The 18,565-nt window shown below is 41.7% G+C and overlaps 1 protein-coding gene across 2 annotated transcripts in view; it reads right to left on the bottom strand.

Annotated features, from left to right (window-relative positions):
• Window positions 1-3,524: 3,524 nt before the first annotated feature.
• STARD10 (StAR related lipid transfer domain containing 10) overlaps window positions 3,525-18,565 on the bottom strand; it is a 36,062-nt gene continuing 21,021 nt past the window's right edge. Inside the window, exons 3-7 of one of the 2 annotated variants that reach the window (XM_051987193.1) lie at window positions 16,427-16,493; window positions 14,474-14,577; window positions 12,419-12,536; window positions 4,233-4,285; window positions 3,525-4,057 (exon numbers count right to left, since the gene is read on the bottom strand). In XM_051987193.1, coding sequence (XP_051843153.1) covers window positions 3,818-4,057; window positions 4,233-4,285; window positions 12,419-12,536; window positions 14,474-14,577; window positions 16,427-16,493 — 582 coding nt within the window. In that variant the 3' untranslated portion in view covers window positions 3,525-3,817. Of the gene's footprint in view, window positions 4,058-4,232; window positions 4,286-12,418; window positions 12,537-14,473; window positions 14,578-16,345; window positions 16,494-18,565 lie in introns of both variants that reach the window. The other variant, XM_051987192.1, reaches the window with a different exon arrangement.

Here is an 18,565-nt window from a genome sequence, read left to right as displayed (position 1 = left end):
CATCTCTGCCGCCTGACTTCTCAGTGAAGATCCCACTTCTTGCAAGATGCCTTTGCCGGTCTAATAATACTAGTGCCTCCCCCCTGAAATTAACTCCAGTCTGCATTACACTGGCTGTACCTTATTAGCAGAATTGTCTCGCTCACCAGATTTTGAGCATCCTGGAGAACCGGATTTTTTTTTTTCCCTTTCTTTGTATCCCTAGCACTTAGCACAGTATTTGGTACATAGAAATGTGAAAACCCCAAGTAGGTGCCTAATAAATAGCGTATTGGCTCGGTCAAGATCTTGAAAGAATGAGCTAGGTAGTCTAGATCCGAGAGTTAGTGGGCATTCCTAGATCCGAGATTCCTAAGCAAGGGACGGGAGAGAGGGGACAGTCAATGAAGATCTCTGATTCAGGGAGGGAGGCGTACTGGTCCCACTCAGTTAGCCATTGATAAGCTAGTAGCATGACTCCGAGCAGGCCCCTTTCCCCTGTATGTGTCTCACCAAGGGATTAGGTTTTTCTCTTCCCATCCTCCACCCCCCTCAAACTGCAGGCTACTGCAATGGCACTGTTTCTGACCAAGAACTGCAACTTCCCAAGCCCGGGGGTAACTTTCCCTGAGTGGGACCGGTGTTAGGACACCTCCTAGAGGGCGCTCGAGGAGCCAGAATTATGGGGTGGGATGGAGTTGTCTTTAAACGGTTTTACAAAATGCTGGTGGAGACCAGATCGAATCACAGATATAAAATCTGAAGGGACCTTAGAAGCCATCTAGTCCGATCCCTTTATTTTACAGATGAGGAAACTAAGATCCGGAGTGAGGAAATCACACCGGAACCAAGATTTGAACCCCAAATTTTGTGCTCTTTCTACATATTGGTTCTCATTTCTAAGACGGTTAAAGGTATACAAGATACTTTGCTCACAATTCTGAGATATGAATGAAAAAGTATTTTAATCTTACAGACGAAGAAACTGAATCCCAATCAAAGAAAGTGACTTAAGAATTACTTAAGGTCATTCAGCTAAGGAGTCTCAGCCAAGCATAATCAGTATTCTTTCCCTTATGCTACCACTCTTCCAAATTCTACTGCCACCAATTCCAGGCAGTTTCTTTGACCATTTCAGCCCACGCTGCTAGCCATCTTTATCCTTCCCTGGGCCCTAACCACACTCAGGCTCATAACTCCCCAGAAAGAATGGAGATTGCTGTATAAATTCCTGGAGTGATATGGGAAACAAAGATAACCTGAGATGAAAAGAGCCCCGTACCTGTTTCTCTTGGTGAGGGAGTAGGTGATTTGGCAATAAAATACAAATACTCTCCTGGACTTGGAAGTCAAAAGAGACTTGATTTCTACTCCTACTTCCAACACTTTGTAGCTATGTAACTAAGGACAAGTAGCTTAATCTTTCTGAGCTTCCTCATTTGTATTAAAAAAAAAAAAAATGGGGGAATAACATTATCTGCTACCTAAGGTTGTGAGCTGAGATAATGGGTGTAAGGCAATCACTCAGCAAGCCCCATATAGAGAGATGTCGTCATATTGTTAGAGCCTCCACTCTGCCACTGATCAAATGTGTGACCTTAAGTCATATCCCTCTCTTTGGACTGGCTCTCTCTATAAAAATGGAAATAATCCCTATATTACTTTCCTCAAAGGATTGTAATCAAGACACTGCAGACACGCAATTTATTATTAAAAATTTTCCATGTATGCCCTTCTGCCTCACAATAAGAGCTAACATTTCTATAGTTATCTAGACACTCACTAGTTAGGGAGAACCCCTGGGGTCTTCATAGGCTATAGAAGAAATAAGCTCTGACATACTCAAGGGACCAGTGTGTGCCATTGGGTGGGGATGTTTAAATCTCACTTCTGACACTTACAACTTATGGGAACCCATAAGTGACAATATCCTGAGACTGTTTCCTTGTATGTGAAGAGAGTCCCCAAGGTCTTTCCAGGTCTTGATCTAGGAGCCTATGACTGGATCATCCCAAGGATATCCCAGGAGGGATGAGTTTGGAAGTTGCTTTCTCCATAAAGACTAGGGGGAGGAGAGGGAGTGCTGAATGATATCCTTAAGAAGTACTAACACTAAAGCCAGAGATCCTTAAAGATAAAATATAATTAACAATTATGTGGGTTTTTTTCATAATTGGCAGAGCTCCCCAAACCCACTCTGGCCTGGGTAGGCTTACTCAACCAGTTCACGGAGAGGGAACTTAAAGTATAAAAATGGATCAAGGACTGGGTTTGGTGCACTTGGGTGAACAAGTCCTAAACTCATGGGTAAGGTGAGTGACAGGATGTTGAGTCTGTTCTCCTTCGGGGCCATGAGGTGGCCAGCAACACAGAGAAGACTGGGATTGATGTAGAAGACACAGGCCCCTTTGGTGTAACTTCTGCATCTGGTTATATGTACACACTGGGTATCCAATGTTTAGAGGCCAGAAAGTAAAAATGGGAACTAAACCCGAATGCCTCCAGAAACAGTGGAAACAATAAGGAGAGGGGAAGAGGTAATTGGGGATCAAAATAGTAGCTCTTCTAAATCAAAGAGTAAAGGAAGCTCAGGACCACGAAGGTGTGGAAGACTTTTGAGTTAGAGCCAGGGGAGCAGAGAAACAGTGAGACCCCTAAGGGCCTTCAAAAATTGGGCCCCATACCAATTCCAATAGATGTGCATCGGAGAGAGCCATCTGCGTCTAGAAAGAGGACTACGGAAATGTGGATCACAACATTGTATTTTCACCTTTTTTGTTTGCTTTTTTTTCTTTTTGATCCAATTTTTCTTATGTACAGAAATATATGTAGAGGAAATGCACATGTTTAGTGTACATTAGATTGCTTGCTGTCTGGGGGAAGGGAGTAGGGGGAAAGGAGGGAGAAAGATTTGAAATGCAGGGTTTTTCAGAGGTGAATGTTGAAAACTTTCTCTGCATCTTATTTTAAAAATAAAAGGCTATTTTAAAAAAATAATTAGGTCCCAGACATCCACCCAAAGTTGATGGGTCAAAGAGCCCAGAGACTCAGCACAGGAGCCATCACAACCTCTGGTTAGGCTTTCTTGCTTCCTGTATAGGATACATATCCTACAGCTACACTAAGAGCTCCCCAGGATCTTCAGTTCAGGAGGGCCTTTCAAATGAATAACCCCAAAGTTTTCCCCATTAGAAAGCAAATTATTAATGACCATAGAATTTGGCTAAGTATAGGAAACAAGGAAAGGAGGATCTGTACTTAGTGCAGACTTATAGAATGAATGAATGGACAAACAACTAGATGAATAAATGAATCAATAAAAGAATGTGTCAAAGATTAAAAAAATGATAAAACTGAAGGGCTGAATGAAGGGGTAGAAGAATAAATGCAAGACTGGATAATTAGGGAAAAACGCATTAGATGAATCAATGATTAAAGAATAAATGATTAAAGTTGCATTACAGAACAGATGAATAAATGATTTAACAGGAAAAAGCTGAAAAGGCAGAGAGAAATGGAGAAAAATTAGGGCCCTGACCCAAGGCTGTGGTTGTTGTATCAGTTTAATGGGGGTTATTTCTATACAAAATCTGCCACCCCCATTTCCCACCCCTGCCCTAGGAGAAGGGGACCAGCCTGGGTTGGGGAAGAGGCACCCCCCAGGGGTTATCATCAACCCCAAGGTAGGGGGAAAATTCACCAGAAGCCCTCTCCCCTTCTCTGGGAGAAGGTAGACATAAAGTAGCTTGGCCCAGATCCCAGCCTTCTCTTCCCCTCCCCTCCAGCAGCAGGACAGGGGGAAACTGGCCCGGGGCACCCCAAGGTTCTGACAGATCCCTCAGTTAAGAGAGGAGTCATCATCACTGCCTTCGCCCCCCGCCCCCCGCTCGTCCCGGCTCTCTGCCACAGTGCTTTCATCAATATTTTCTAGGGAGTCAGCATGCTGGACAGACAGCTCTGACAGGGCCACGCTGGGCAGGGGGCTTTGCTCTGGATGCAGCCACGGCTTGAAGTGGGGTCGATGCTTCTGTTTCCATTCTGGATACTTCATGCATGCCTTGTACATCTTCTTCATCGCCTATACCACCGGGACCAGAGCAAACAGAGGAGAGAAGAGAGGGCACCAGAATCAGGGCTACACAGCCACACTTCCTGCATCCCTGGCTCCCCCATCCACCCACATCCATGACCTGGCCCTCCACTACTGCTCTCAGCAACTTTCCCACCTTCCACCCCACTCACCAGGCACTCACCTTGGGAGCCAAGAACTGAGATGACTTATTCACTACCCATTTGGGTAAGGATCCTGTGAAAACAGAAGAGTGACTGAAAACAAAGAACTGAGGTCTGGGAGCTGGAGGGCACCGCAGAAGGGATCTCTCCTACATCTGCCTGAGCAGGAATCTCCTCTCCAATATTCCTGACAGATGGCTCATCCAGCTCTGCTTGAGCTCCTCCAAGTGAAGAGAAACTCACTATCACATAAGATAGATTATTAACCTTTTGTGTGGCTTTGATCATTGAAAAGCTTTTCCTAAACTCCATACATTCTCCTATTGGGGGTTGAATAATCAACAATTAGGGAAAATGAAAAGCTTCCCATTCAGCATGGGGTGAGATGAGATGCTCTCTAAAGTCTCAACACCATCAAGGAAGGAAACGTTTGAAATGGGAATGTGGACAAAGTGGGAGCCAAAAGACATTCCAAGAGCCTCTGAAAACAAAAGGTACAATACACACACACACACACACACACACACATATATATTTGAAATCTGGCCACATGACACCTAAAAATCAGCAATTTGGACTCTGTGGTCTACAAGGTCCCTTAGAGCTTCATTCTTCCATCAGTCTCTCTCCTTCTACCTACAGATATCTTGGAAAAGTGGCTTCTGCAACTCCCTGCAGGGTCTTCTTCACTGGCACCTCAAGTCAACATATCCAAAGCCACTCATATGCATCTGACTTCACAATTTTCTCAGGAATACCATTATTCACCTACCTACAATGTTCATATATCTTACTGCTGAATAAAGTTCACATCAAGGCTTTCCATGCTGGAAGCTTCTCTGATCTTCCATCTAGAGACACATGGTATCCCAACCAAACTATAAAACTTGGTGTGTTTCCTGTGCCCCTTGCACAATCCGCCTTCATGCCTTTGCTCACACTGTTCCTCACTCCTAGATGATCACCCACCCTCGGTTTCCATTGAATTTCTACCCCACTCTTTAAAAGCCAACTCACAAGCTTCCTCCTCCAGGAAGCCTTCTTGGACATATCTCTTCTCAGTATCACCCTCTCCCCTCCGAGTTTACAAGGCTTTATATTTTTCACTGCCACATAGATTAAGTCTTCATCATAAGACCCTGAGCTTCAACATTTAAATGTCCACAACCAATATGTGCAGTAAGTATTTAGTATGGAATCATCTACAAAGTGATAACAATTTTTAAAGCCCCTTCCTTTGGCAAAGGACAACCACAGGAACTGTTCTCTTCAAACCTTTTCTACATAGCCAGATGACTACCTTTTTCTTACACCATATACTCAGTGCTGTGGCTTAGCGTGTGTGTATTAGGGGAAGGGGCAGAAAGGGGCTGCCTTTGTCTCTTTCCTCAGCACCCAAGACAGTGCTTGTCACTAAGGAGGACTTGTTGACTCACAGTTTTAACCTCCCAATAGGTGCTAGCCAGGGCCCAGGGCTTTTATTGATTCTAAAGTAACCTGAGTTCTAACTCTTGGCTTGAGGCAATCTTGTCCAGAGCTGAGATTGGTGACTACCATTTCTCTCCTTAGAGAGCAGTGGAATATAATGGTGGAAAGAGCTCTGTACTTGGAACCAGAGCTAAATATGGGTCCTGGGTAATTCTTACTCGGTAACTGGGTAACTATAGGCAAGTTACTCCCTTATTTCTTCCTTCTTTCATGTAGAAAGGAGAATTGATTTGTTCTGCTTGGCCTCTGAAGGCAGGACATGTGAGCTCCATGGGGAACATATAGAGGCGTAGACCAGCTCACAACAAATTTTCTAAACACCAGATAGCATCAAATGAAATAGCTCCTTTGGGAAGAGGTTCACCCTTCCGGAGGGTCACCCAAAGAAGGCCGCTTCTGGCTCCCCCCACTCCTGGTTCCTTCTTGTATGCACGTTGTTATTTCATAGTGTCTTTCCCATTAGAGGGGGAGCTCCCTGAGAGCTGGGACTGCTTACGCCTTGCTTTGTATCCCCGGCACTTATCACAGTGCTGGTACAGTGTTTAATTAAGGCTTGCTGACTAAGGTGGAGGCTGCTCTCTGGGGAACCACAGGGGAGATTTCTGTTCAGATACATGCTGATTTTCAGGTAGACACTGTAATTCTGGAGTGAGGGAGAATCCAGAAATAAAAACCGTGCTCCAGGTAAGTTGAGGGAAGCTAGGAAGAAGATAGTGAGAGGTGCTCTTCAGAGGCAGTGAGATGCTCACTCAGAAGGGCCAAAGTCAGAAGGTCTGCAAAGTGAAGAGAGCCACTGTGGCCACATCAAGGCCCTTTGCCAGTCCCTGCTAATGATCAGTTCTGGATGCTCTAGGTCTGCTGGATTTCATTTCTTTCCACAGGCCCCTACTGGTGACTTCCAAAAAACACAACCTGTGTCTCTAGTGACTAAAAAGGAAAAGTACATGTCCAGGCTGGTTAGTGACAGCATTAGTCACAAAAGGGGACTCTGTCCCAAGGACTTTTTTTTTTTAAATGGAGAGGATTGCCTGGCAAAGATAAAGCAGAGAAGGATAAAAATGCCAGGTGTACCTGAAACTTAGACTCTGAACCACATTCCCTTCCTTCTCTCATTGGAATAACATATGATAGCTTCCATTTCTAGAGGGCTTTAAGGTTTCAATATGCCACCTCCTCCATGAAGCCTATCCTGATCCTGAGAAGCAGAAAGTAGGTTCTCCTAGAGAAAAACACTTCCCAAGTACCCCTAGGTTTGCAACTCTGGGGCACATTTATCTTGTCACTGAGGGCTCTAGTTATATTTGTGCCTGATCAGCCAAATGGGCACACACACACTGACTCCACAGACAGCAGGCACTTATTTTTTTAAATGCTTGGAGGCTGAATAGGTGTGAATAGTAACAGATCACATTTACAAAAGTGATATAAGGTTTGCAAAGTATAGTTTATGTATATATGCACCTATAAGTGTATAATCCGTTAAGTAGAAATTATATTTTATATATGCATACATAATTTACACACATATACATGTAGTATGCAAACATATAATGCATATAAATTGTGCTATGAAGTGTTGTATGTGTGTGTGTGTTGTGTACACAAAGCTAAGATGGAAAGAGCAACTACCGAGGGTCATCTTTCCAGTTCAAGATCACAAATCTGATCATGAGTGAGTGTCCAGAACAGGAACCACGGAATAAGGGTAGGCCAGGATCACAGACATCCTGCCTAGAGTTCCAAGCTAGGGCTGCAGCACAGAGCACAGGATGCCCTGTCTCCAGGCACAAGAGGAGGTGGAGAGAGGTTGTGGGCCTTAACAGGATACCCAATTTTTCAACACAGTGAAATACAGCAATTCCAAAAGATTCATGATGAAAAACATTAACTCCAGAAAGAGAATTGGTAGCAGAAAACTGAAGCATTCCCCCCACCCTATTTTTCTTGTTTTTCTTTTTCTACATATTTAATGTGAAAATACAGATTTCATCTGTATAGTGGGCTACAGCATTTCTTTACCTTTTCAATGAGTGAGCAAGGATTCTTTTGGAACTGAGAGTAAATATTAAAATTTAAATTGAAAGACAAAATGACCAAAATAAGACAAAATCCAAAAGGATGCTCAGAGTTTCAAGTTAAGCCAATAAATCTTATTTCACTCAGCCCTTGGCCTAGAACAGTATTCAAGAGCAGAGATTGTAGACTCAGTGCTGTAACACAATAGAAGCTTGGAGGAAGTATATAGAGGGATAAGTGAAGAGGTTCTACAAGGAGGAGCAGGATTTCAGACTTTGCCCCCAGTGCTTCCAACAAAACCAGCAACACTATGTTGCTACCCAACCAACTAGAAGAAGAAATAAAAAAAGAAAAAAATAAATAAAAACTACTGTTTCAAGGCCAAAGATGTCCATTTACACAAACTCAAAGAAAAAAATATCAACACATCTACAAGAAAAGTCGCAAAGAAAAACACACACATATAGGCACATACACAGAGCTTGTCTACAAGACTATGTCAGAAGAAATAATACAAGAGTTTAAAAACAGTATAAATGAAGGTAAGAATTAGAAAAGAAATGAGAGCTACAGAAAAAAGATTTAGAAAGAGAATTAATAGTCTGACACAAGAATACAAAATAAAAATAAGAAGGAACCAAACAAATTAATGACTGTGAAAAAAACAAGAAATAATAAAACAAAGTCAAATGACTGAAAACATAGGAAGCTCATATCAAGAATAACTGACCTGGAAAAAGGATCAGGGAGAGTAACTTAAGGCTCACTGAACTACCTGAAAGCCATAACCAAAACAAACTAACAAATCTCAATTCCATATTTCAAGAAATCATGAAAGGACATAGTCTAGACCTCTGAATCAGAAGGCAAAATGAAAATAAAAAGAATCCATCAGTTACCTCCTGAAAAAAAAGCTCCATATTTCAAGAAATCATGAAAGGACATAGTCTAGACCTCTGAATCAGAAGACAAAATGAAAATAAAAAGAATCCATCAGTTACCTCCTGAAAAAAAAGCTCCAAAATGAAATTTCTAGGAACATTACAGTGAAAATTCAGAGCTTCCATGTCAAAAAAAAATTAATAAAAATACTGTAAAGCATGAGGAAGAAACAGTCCAAGTCCCAACCACAGTCAGGCTCACACAAAAGATCCAATAGCTGACACTATGCAGAGAGCTTAGGATATAAAACTCTGAAAGGCAAAGGATAGAGGCTTATAGTGACAAAATAAAATATTCAGTAAAATATAATATAATCCTACAGAAGAAAAAATTGACCTTTAATGTGATAAAAAAAACTTCCAAGCATTCTTGATGAAAAAACTCGAGTTGGGTAAAAACTTAAAATGGGTGGAGAAAGATGGATTTTGTGGGAGAAGGGGAGGAAATACAAGCATCCCCAATATGGTTTTTGTTATACTCTGGTACTCTTAAAAGAAGGAAGAAAATATATACCAAGGCAGGAAAAGGGAAGAATGGGGGTAGAAAGGACTTATTAAAAGTCTATACAAATAAGGATCATGTGGGAAAGCAGGCATCATTTTGAACTGACTAAAAGAGAAGTGAGCAGAGCCAGGAAAATAATTTGTACTATAAAAATGACGCCATAAAAAATTCATTTTGAAAGACTTAAGCTCTCTGATCAACCATAATCTGAAAGACTGGTAAAGCAGTATGACAGCCACACCTCCAAGCTGAGAGGAAAATGGAACATAGGGAAAGAAGTATCATTTTTTAATGTGGCCAATATGGGAGTTTGTTTTGTTTGACTATGTGTGTTGGTTTTTGTTTTGTTTTGTTTCCCAGAGGGGGGTTGGAAGGGAAATATATATATATATATATATATATACTGGATAATGTAGGAGAAAACACAATCACCTTAGGATTATAGTTTCAAAGGTTTAGAGCTGAAAGAGATTTTGGTGTGTGAAAGATGAAATGACTGAGGAAACAAAGGTTCATTCTTCTAAGCATATAGATTTATTAAGAAATACATGCTAATTACCCAACAAACTGGAACCAGACCACCTCAGCTTAGGCCTGACCCTAAATATAGGGGGAGACAGACTTTTATATGTTAAAAAAAATCAAATAAGGTCAACAAACTAATAGGAAACAATACAACATTAGGTAATCTGATTTGTAATTTGAGAGAAGATTAGGGACACTTCCAAGTCGTGAGGGGGAATGTGAACATGTAGTTTCCTAAAATCAGAAAAAAGGATTCCTACTCCTCCCCTCAAGTATCTGTGAACAATTAAAAGAACATGGAAACTTAGTTGACTGATCAGTATGGGGCCAGTTTTCAAATAAGAAACACGGGTTGCTTAAGATGCACAACTATGAGAAAAGTCCTTTTATCTGGCTGAATTACTGGTCTTGATATTCTAGGTCCTTGGTTAAGGGATAAAAGTGCAGGTTACCTAATGTTATACTGTCTCCATTTCATTGATTGGCCTTATTTGAGTAATTGTTTTCAATGTATAGAAGTCTTGTTTCCCCCTATATTTGGGGTCAGGCCTAAGCTGAGGAAGGGGCTGGTATTGATGTGTTGGAGAAGTGGCAGGCGTAGCATAAAAAATCAATTGCTTGGAAGATCAAACTTTTGTTTCCTCAAGTCATTTCATCTTTCACCTGCCACAAGACCATACAGGCTTTCTCACCTTACCCACTTATTACAGATGAAGAAACTGAGGCTCAAAAAGCTTAAGTTACTTGCCCAAGATCAAGTAGGTAATAAATGGTCTTTGACCCTCGAATCCAGTGCTCTCTCTGATGTCCCATGATGTGTCCTTGGATACAGGAAGGACAGAGATTGAACACTGATTTCACTGAGAGAGGAAAATCCTTCTCCTAAGTGAGGGTAGGAGAAGTTAACATAGAGTCTCCTAGAGCCCTAAGAGGTGGGGAATGACTGGCCTAAAGTCACCCAGCCAGACAAGTCGTAAGTTCAAATCTTCCTGGTTGGGGAGCTGGCTTTGTCCACAATGTCACACTGCCTCACACTAAGAGGTAGGGCTATTTTTGTTTCTCCTTTTTAAGTAAAAATGAGGTTGAGTAATCAAGTGACCTGCCCCATCTGCTAAGAACTGAGGTAAGATTTAAATCCAGGTAGTCACTCCAAGTCCAGTGAATGTTCTATCTGCTAAGCCACACCTCTGATAAACTACACTTCTGACTCAAAGGGGTCCTCCTTCTCAGTTTCCTCCCTCTCTTCCAGGCTCTACCCTCTCTCCTGGTCCTCAAGGTCAGTCAATCAAGGCAGCATTTATTAAGTACCTAACTGTATAAATAGTTTTTGCCCTTGAGAGCTTATGATATATGAATCTTCACAGATAAGTACATAGAAGACATTAACTAGGAAATCCAAAGTGAGGAAACAGGAAGTTTCAAGTGGTACTTGAGCTGAGTCTTGAAAGGAGTCCATGGTTCCAAGGAGTAGAGGTGAGCAGGGAAAGTTGGATAGGAGCACAATCTAACTCCTTTCTCTTCCTTGCTTCCCCATAGCTCCCCAACCCAAATCCAAACATAGACCTGAGGGTCACAGTTGGTGTGAGGGTCCATAGTTGGAATTCATTCCTTTTCCACTCTACCATAATTGTCTCCCAAAAATTCAGGTGTTCTCTCTTCCTGTTCTCCAATTCCTTCCTCTTGTCCCCCCCACCTTTGACTCCAAAGACAATAAATTACAATTTTTCATGGAGAAAAGAGTAGACAAATAGTGGCTTAGAGACTAATGACATTTATCTGTTACTGGAAGGAAGAGGAATAGCAAGAAGAGAATTTATAAGATTTTAAAGCTGGCAAAGTCCTTGAAGGTATGATGTCAAATTATTCCCATTTGAGGGTGTGTGTGTGTGTTTTTTTTGTTTGTTTGTTTCTTTGTTTTTTAAGGCAGTTGAGTTTAAGTGACTTGCCCAAGGTCACATAACTAGAAAGTGTCATCTAGCTGCCCTAAATTATTCCCACTTAACAAGAGGAAAAAAAATACAATTGACTCTAGTCAAAGAAAATGGATTTGTCCAAGATCACAGAGCTGGCAAGTAGAAAAACCTGGATCCAGAGCACTTGACTCCTGCCACCCAGGAGTCTACTCCTATGACAGGTTAGGTTATGTCTCACAACCTAATAAATAGAGATTAAGCCCAACTCCTAGGACAAACAGGGTGAACCATAAAAAAGGGTGGCCACACACCCTACCCCCTTCTCCAGCTTTTCCCATAGCCAGAAATGTCCAGGAGTCATTTCTTATTATTCACTCCTTCCCCGTCTCTTATCATCCTCAGTGCCCATGAATAACTTGAGCTAATCTTCAAATCCAAAAGTTTTCCTCTAAGCCTCATCTTCCAGGCTCTCTGATCTGTAACACTGTTTGCCAAACACAGGCTCTCTGCTTAACTTCTGACAGCTCTTTAAAGCATTTATCATGTATCATTCTGAATTAGCGTTACCTGCTTCTGTCTGGGCCCCTACCAGATGGCAAGCTCCTTGAAGGGGCTTCCCTCATTAAGAGTTCCAATTTGTAACCTATATTTCCTACTCATGCCCTACCACTTCACCTGGCACAAGGCAAAGGACACATCAGGGCATGGAGGGTGTGGAAGAAGGCTAAGGACAGATATATTGCTCTGTTTTGGGGTGGGAAATGCTCAGAAGGGAAAGGACAAGAGGAGAAGGGGGCAGGGCAGGTGCAGTGTCTCACCTTTGGGGTCTACCTGGGCCAGGTAGGTGATGACAGAGCTCTTGGGGCCTGTGCTCTGGATGAGGTAGCCCGTCTGGATGGACACAGCTCGGACCAGGTCTTTTCGGGGTGGGTATTTCTAGGAAGGGAAGGATAGGCATGAGGTACAGCCATGGCTGGCACCTGAGGCAGGAAGAAGAGAGAAGTAACAGAGGCCATTCTCTAAGACATTAGAGAAGGGAAGTCCCTCTAAATTGCCCTCTTACCCACAAACATCTTTTCATACTTTCTTCTCTGGGCTGTACTCTGGGCTCTATTTCACCTTGTTCCTGTTACACTTCTAGAATCATCTGAGACTCAATCTGAATCTCTACCTCTCTCCTATTTTCCCAGCTCTCGCCTATCCTCAGCCCTTTCCCACTTCAAGGTTTTAAATAATCAATGTCTTTGTTATAAAATTATTCTTTTCATTCCCCTACTAAACTGAGTTTCTTCATAACCTTTAGTTTTTCTTTTTTTAACATTTGCATCTTTATTGAACAATTTTTTTCCTGTGGTCATGACACTCAGGTTTCAAACAATCACCTCAGAGGTCATTTAGTTTAACCTCAATTTTTAAAAAGCAGAAAACTGAAGCCCAGAGAAGGACGGGGGACTGCCCCATAGCATGCAGCACAAGTAGCAAGTAGGTTCATCCAGGATGTGAACCCAGGTTTCCCAGCCCCCACTACAGGATTCTGATCAGGGAAAGAATAACACTTGCCATTTTTCTAGAACTCTGAGGTTCATTAAAAAAAAAAACTTTCCCCTCACATATGTGGATTAATTTGTCAGTTATGGTTCCTACTTAACAAATGAGGAAACAGGCCAGGAGAAATGAGGTGAATTCATCAGATAGCACGAGTTAGAGCCAAAGACCACTGGTCAACCCACAAGATATGTAATCTCAGAGTCTGAAGGAACTGAGGGTAGACACAGCAGAATAACCTGGAAGTAAGGGCAGAGACAAGACCATGATGCAAGAACATGGCAGGACGAGATAGTGGGCTGGAGTAAATGATCTTTAGAGTCCCTTGCAGCTCTCAGTGCTGTGATTCTGGATGACTAAGTCTTGGAACATAATCCTTCATATTTTTAAGACTAACCAAAATGGCTTTCTTCCCTCAAAGGTATATTGTTGCATTTTTTTACAGTTAGGAAAACTAAGACTGGAACAGATAACTTGGTCACATCGTGGGTCAATTATAGGATTAAAACTCAAGCTCTGTAGAACCAGGAGAACATTATACACGGCAACAAGAAGACTATACAATGATCAATTCTGATGGCCGTGGCTCTCTTCAACAATGAGATGATTCAAACCAGTTCCATTTGTGCAGTGATGAAGAGAGCCATCTACACCCAGAGAGAAGACTGTGGGAACTGAATGTGGACCACAACATAGCATTTTCACTCTTTCTGTTGTTGTTTGCTTGCATTTTTGTTTTCCTTCTCAGTTTTTTTCTTTTCTAGATCCAATTTTTCTTGTACATCAAGATAACTGTATAAATATGTAAACATATATTGGATTTAACATATATTTTCATATGTATTGGACTACCTGCCATCTGGGGAAGGAGATAGGAGGAAGGAGGAGAAAATTTGGAACAGAAGATTTTGCAAGGGTCAAGGTTGAAAAATTATGCATGTTTTGTAAATAAAAAGCTATAATAAAATAAATTAAAAAAAAAACTTAAGCTCTAAGACTTGCGTTCTGTCCACCGCATGGCACTGTCACTCCACCTCACTCAGGATGCCCAGACCCCAGCCCTGCGCACAGCTGGTGTCTCTAAGCATTTAGAGCACTGGACTCAAGTTGTCCAGGGCTTCATCCTTCCCAAAGCACCTTCCTATCTATTCTCTTCATGGATCAGTTGTAAGTGGAAACCAATGTCAACCCCATCTCAGAAATGGGAAAAACTGAGCCTCAGAAAAAGGAAGGAACTTGCCCCAAATAATGCATTGGGTCAAGTTCTCGAGCCAGTTCTAGAACTGTTCTTAAGGCTCCCAACGGCGCCTGGCTTCCAGCACACTCACTGGGTGCTTGACTGAGTAATTCATGATGATGTAATCAGCTCCCATGGGCAGCCAGGACCGGAGAGTGATGACGTCCCGGTTCTTCAGGGGTTTCGGACACCTCCCTAAGCAGAAGAAAAGGGCCATTAGACTGGAAATTACAGGCCATATCACATCTTACAAGTCCCTCCCAGAGGGGCTTCAGGCTCCCTCCCAGATGCTCCACTAAGAGTTACTGGGCCATTGAGGGGTAGCAGTGGTCCGAGGGCTAGCCAGCCGGCCTCCCAGCAATCCTCCCGTCCCCAGATGGCCTTCTGTGCTTAACCTAGGCCTGAGGTTAAGGCCCCCTCAGCCCTGAGCATGGCAGAGCCACACGCAGGAACACTGGCTTTCTCTAATTGTTTCCTGTCGAGGATAATCACTTCCCCTTCCCAGGCTGGGAGCTCCTCTGGGACAGAGAAAGATCTCCTTCTCCTGTCAGACACATGACACCATCCTGAACAGGGCAAGCTCCCAGGGAGACTTTGGTTAATATAGACAGGGTGAGTAAAGGGGAAATACTAGGAAAAGAGAAGTGAGATGGGGGAAGGAAAAAAGGGAAGGCGAGAGGAACACGATTTTTGCATTCGTGAAAAGCTAGCTTAGAACAGAGAGGATAAATTTGTGCTGCCTGATTCCAGAGAACAAAACTAGAATCGATGGAGGGAAGTTATAGAAAGATTTCTGATCAACATAAGGATCTGACCTACAATACTAGGACACTACACCAACAAGAGCAAACAAAGAGGAATATACATCCTATACATATAAAAATAAAAAAAACTGTTTCAGGTGGCAAGGAACTGGAAACCAAGGGGATACTCCATCAATTGGGAGAGGGCTGTACCGATTATTGTACAGAAGTATAATGGAATATTATAGTGCTGTGAGAAATGATGAAAGGGACATTCTCAGAGAAACTGGGCAAGACTTGTATGAACTGATATGGAGTGAGCAAAACAAGTGATACAATAAAAATTTTGTGAAAACAATTTTAGATGACTCAAAGAACTGAACAAAGTAATATGATTAACTATGAGTCTAAAAGACATCTCAAAAAAAGAAAGGGGACTAAATAAATAGAATGAGATACATTTTTGGTCATGGTTAGTGTAGTAATTTGTTTGCTTCACTATGCATATACATTATAAGTATTTGTTGTTTGTTAGGGGATGGTAGGGACAGGGCAGGAAAGGAGGGAAAAGGTTGGGTGGAGACAAAAATAAATGTTTAATAATATTAAAATACTTAAAAATTGTAAATGTCAGTTGGGACTTTGCCACAATGAAGAAGCGAGTTGCATCAGGAGGGAAGGAGGCAATGACCATCACTGAGGCTCTTTAAGCAAAGACTGAGTTACCCTGGTGTCAAGGAAGCATTAAAGGATTCCTGAATAAGAAAGGATATTAGACCACACAACCTTTTGGCTCTCAATATCTGAGATTCTAATCTTTAGGGCCTGGCAGAGAGGATCGTGTTTTAGACCTGGGAGTAAGACCTGACTTCAAACCCAATCTAAACATTTTTTAACTATATGATTCTGGACTTAAAATTCTCTGAATCTCAGTTTCTTCATCTGTAAAATGGGGATAATATCTCTAGAAATACCTCAGAATTTTTCTGGGAGGTTCAAATAATGCATACAAAAGTGCTTCACAAATATTAAAGCACTAGATTATCATGCTAAAATTTCATGATTCTGAGACACCATGAGTAGAGTCTTAAAAAGACTGTAGCTTAAGAGATTTATGGTTCCATATTCTCAAATTCTATGATTGTGTGAGAAGGGGAGCTCAGGAAAGATAAGTGAGAAGGAAGAGCTTGGAGATCGAGGAGAGAGTCCCAGGTCCTCACAGGAGTAGTAGCCCACATCAGCGTTCACAGTAAGACGGGCGATGTCAAAGGTCTCAATCACATTGCTGTCCCACTTCTTACGGTACTCGATGTCATGCAGCACATCATAGAGTGTCTCGGCCGGTACATCTCGGCACTCCATCCGACACTACAGGTGGACAGACAGAGGGACAAAGGTCAGTGCCCAGGTTTGAGGAGCCCCAGAAAGTCAGCCATTGGGAGGAGAGACTGAGCTACACCAATGTAGGATGATCCACAGGAACTAGACCCAGGAGACCCTGGGCAGGGAGCCAGGGAAGTGGAGCACTGTGCACCATGGGGAGCTGCATTACTGACCAAAGACCCATCACCAAAATCATGCTAGAAATGACCAATAATTTTTAATAAGGATAATGAGGTAGCTATAAACCTCTGTGCCCCACATACTTCAAAAGAGCCAAGATCTTGCTGCCTCCCGTGTTGCCTCCCATTGTCTTTGACAATGCAGAACAGAGTCCCTCTTTAAGGTACATAGGTGATGCAGTGGTTAAAGTGTCAAATCTGGAATCAAAATCTCGGTTCAAATCCAACCTCAAACATATAAAACCTAGTCCAGTCATGTAAATTCTATTGCCTATCACTTATGTAAAGTGATAATGCATGTAAAAGTGTCAATGTAAAGTGTATGTCAAGTGATGTAAAGTGATAATAACAGCATCGACCCACCCGCCCTTTTCAGGGCTATTGTGAAGATAAATATGCAAGATCATTATTTTAAAAAATTTTTAATAATAGCTTTTTATTTTCAAAATACATGAAAAGATAGTTTTCAACATTCACTCTTGTAAAACCTTGTACTCCAAATTTTTCTCCCTCTTTCCCCTAGAAAGCAAGTAATCCAATACAGGTTAAACATCTGCAATTCTTCAAACATATTTCCACATTTATTATGCTGCACAAGAAAAATCAGAAGATCATTACTTGTAAAGCATTTTGAAAACTATAAAATGCCACACTAATGCAAGCTATTATAATTGTCATTTTCACAGTAAAAAATCATTCCTTGCCTAGCAGTTGGAGAATGGCTAAATAAGTTATGACATAAGAATGCTATGGAATATTATTGTTCTATAAGAAATGATCAGCAGGAGGATTTCAGAGAGGCCTGGAGAGACTGACATGAACTGATACTAAATGAAGTGAGCAGAACCAAGAGAACACTGTACCCAGTAACAGAAAGATTGTATGATAATCAAGTCTGATGGATGTGGTTCTTTTCAACAATAAGGTAATTCAAGCCAATTCCAGTAGACTTGTGATGGAGAGAACCATGTACATCCAAAAAGAGGACTGTGGGAACTGAATGTGGATCACAAAATAGTATTTTCATCTTTTTTGTAGTAATTTGCCTGTTTTCTTTTCCTTTTTTTCTCCCTTTTTTCCATTTTGATCTGATCTTTCTTGTGCAGCATGATAAATGTGGAAATATGCGTAGAAGAATTGCACATGTTTAACCTATATTGAATTGCTTGCTTTCTAGGGGAGGGAGTGGGGAAGGGAGGGAGAAAAATTTGGACCACAAAGTTTTGCAAGGGTGAATGTTGAAAACTATCTTTGGGTATATTTTGAAAATAAAAAGCTATTATTAAAAAAAGAAAAAACAAAAAAATACTATCTTTCCTTCTCTCCAGCTAAGGAAATCAAGGCAACCAGGATTAAGTGACTTGCCCAGCCTCACACAGCCAGTAAGCATTTAAAGCCACATTTGAATGCACGACTCCAGGCTTGGAGTTCTATCTGCTGAGCTCCCTATCTGCCCCTCCTCACATACACTGGTTCAGGCCTTTATCACCTCATGGCTTGAACCCTTGCAATAGTCTTCTGGTTGGAGTCCTTGCTTTTAGTGGTTTTCTTTCCCACCCCCCACCCCCAACTTCAATAATAAATGCTTGTTTCTTTCCTTCCTTCATCTCAGCTGCCAAAGTGATCTTCCTAAAGCAGAGGTATAATTATGCTATACATCTATTCAGTGGCTCCCTATCACCTCTAGGGCAAAAAAATAAAATTCATTGTTTGGCTTTTATAGCCTGCCTGGGTTCAAATTCTGCGTCATGTATTTGTCACCCAAAAAATAAACAAACAAAAAAAAGTTATGCTGAGCCAGCCTAGTGACCTCATTGGTCTGTGGGTGGCATCCCACACCCTTGCTGCATAAATCCCTTGCTAGGCCAATATTAATTA

Source organism: Antechinus flavipes, chromosome 3, assembly GCF_016432865.1.
Source record: "Antechinus flavipes isolate AdamAnt ecotype Samford, QLD, Australia chromosome 3, AdamAnt_v2, whole genome shotgun sequence".
In the NCBI taxonomy this organism is placed as follows: domain Eukaryota; kingdom Metazoa; phylum Chordata; class Mammalia; order Dasyuromorphia; family Dasyuridae; genus Antechinus; species Antechinus flavipes.
The sequence above is the reverse complement of the archived record's forward strand: the minus strand, read 5'-3'. Positions and strand labels throughout refer to the sequence as shown.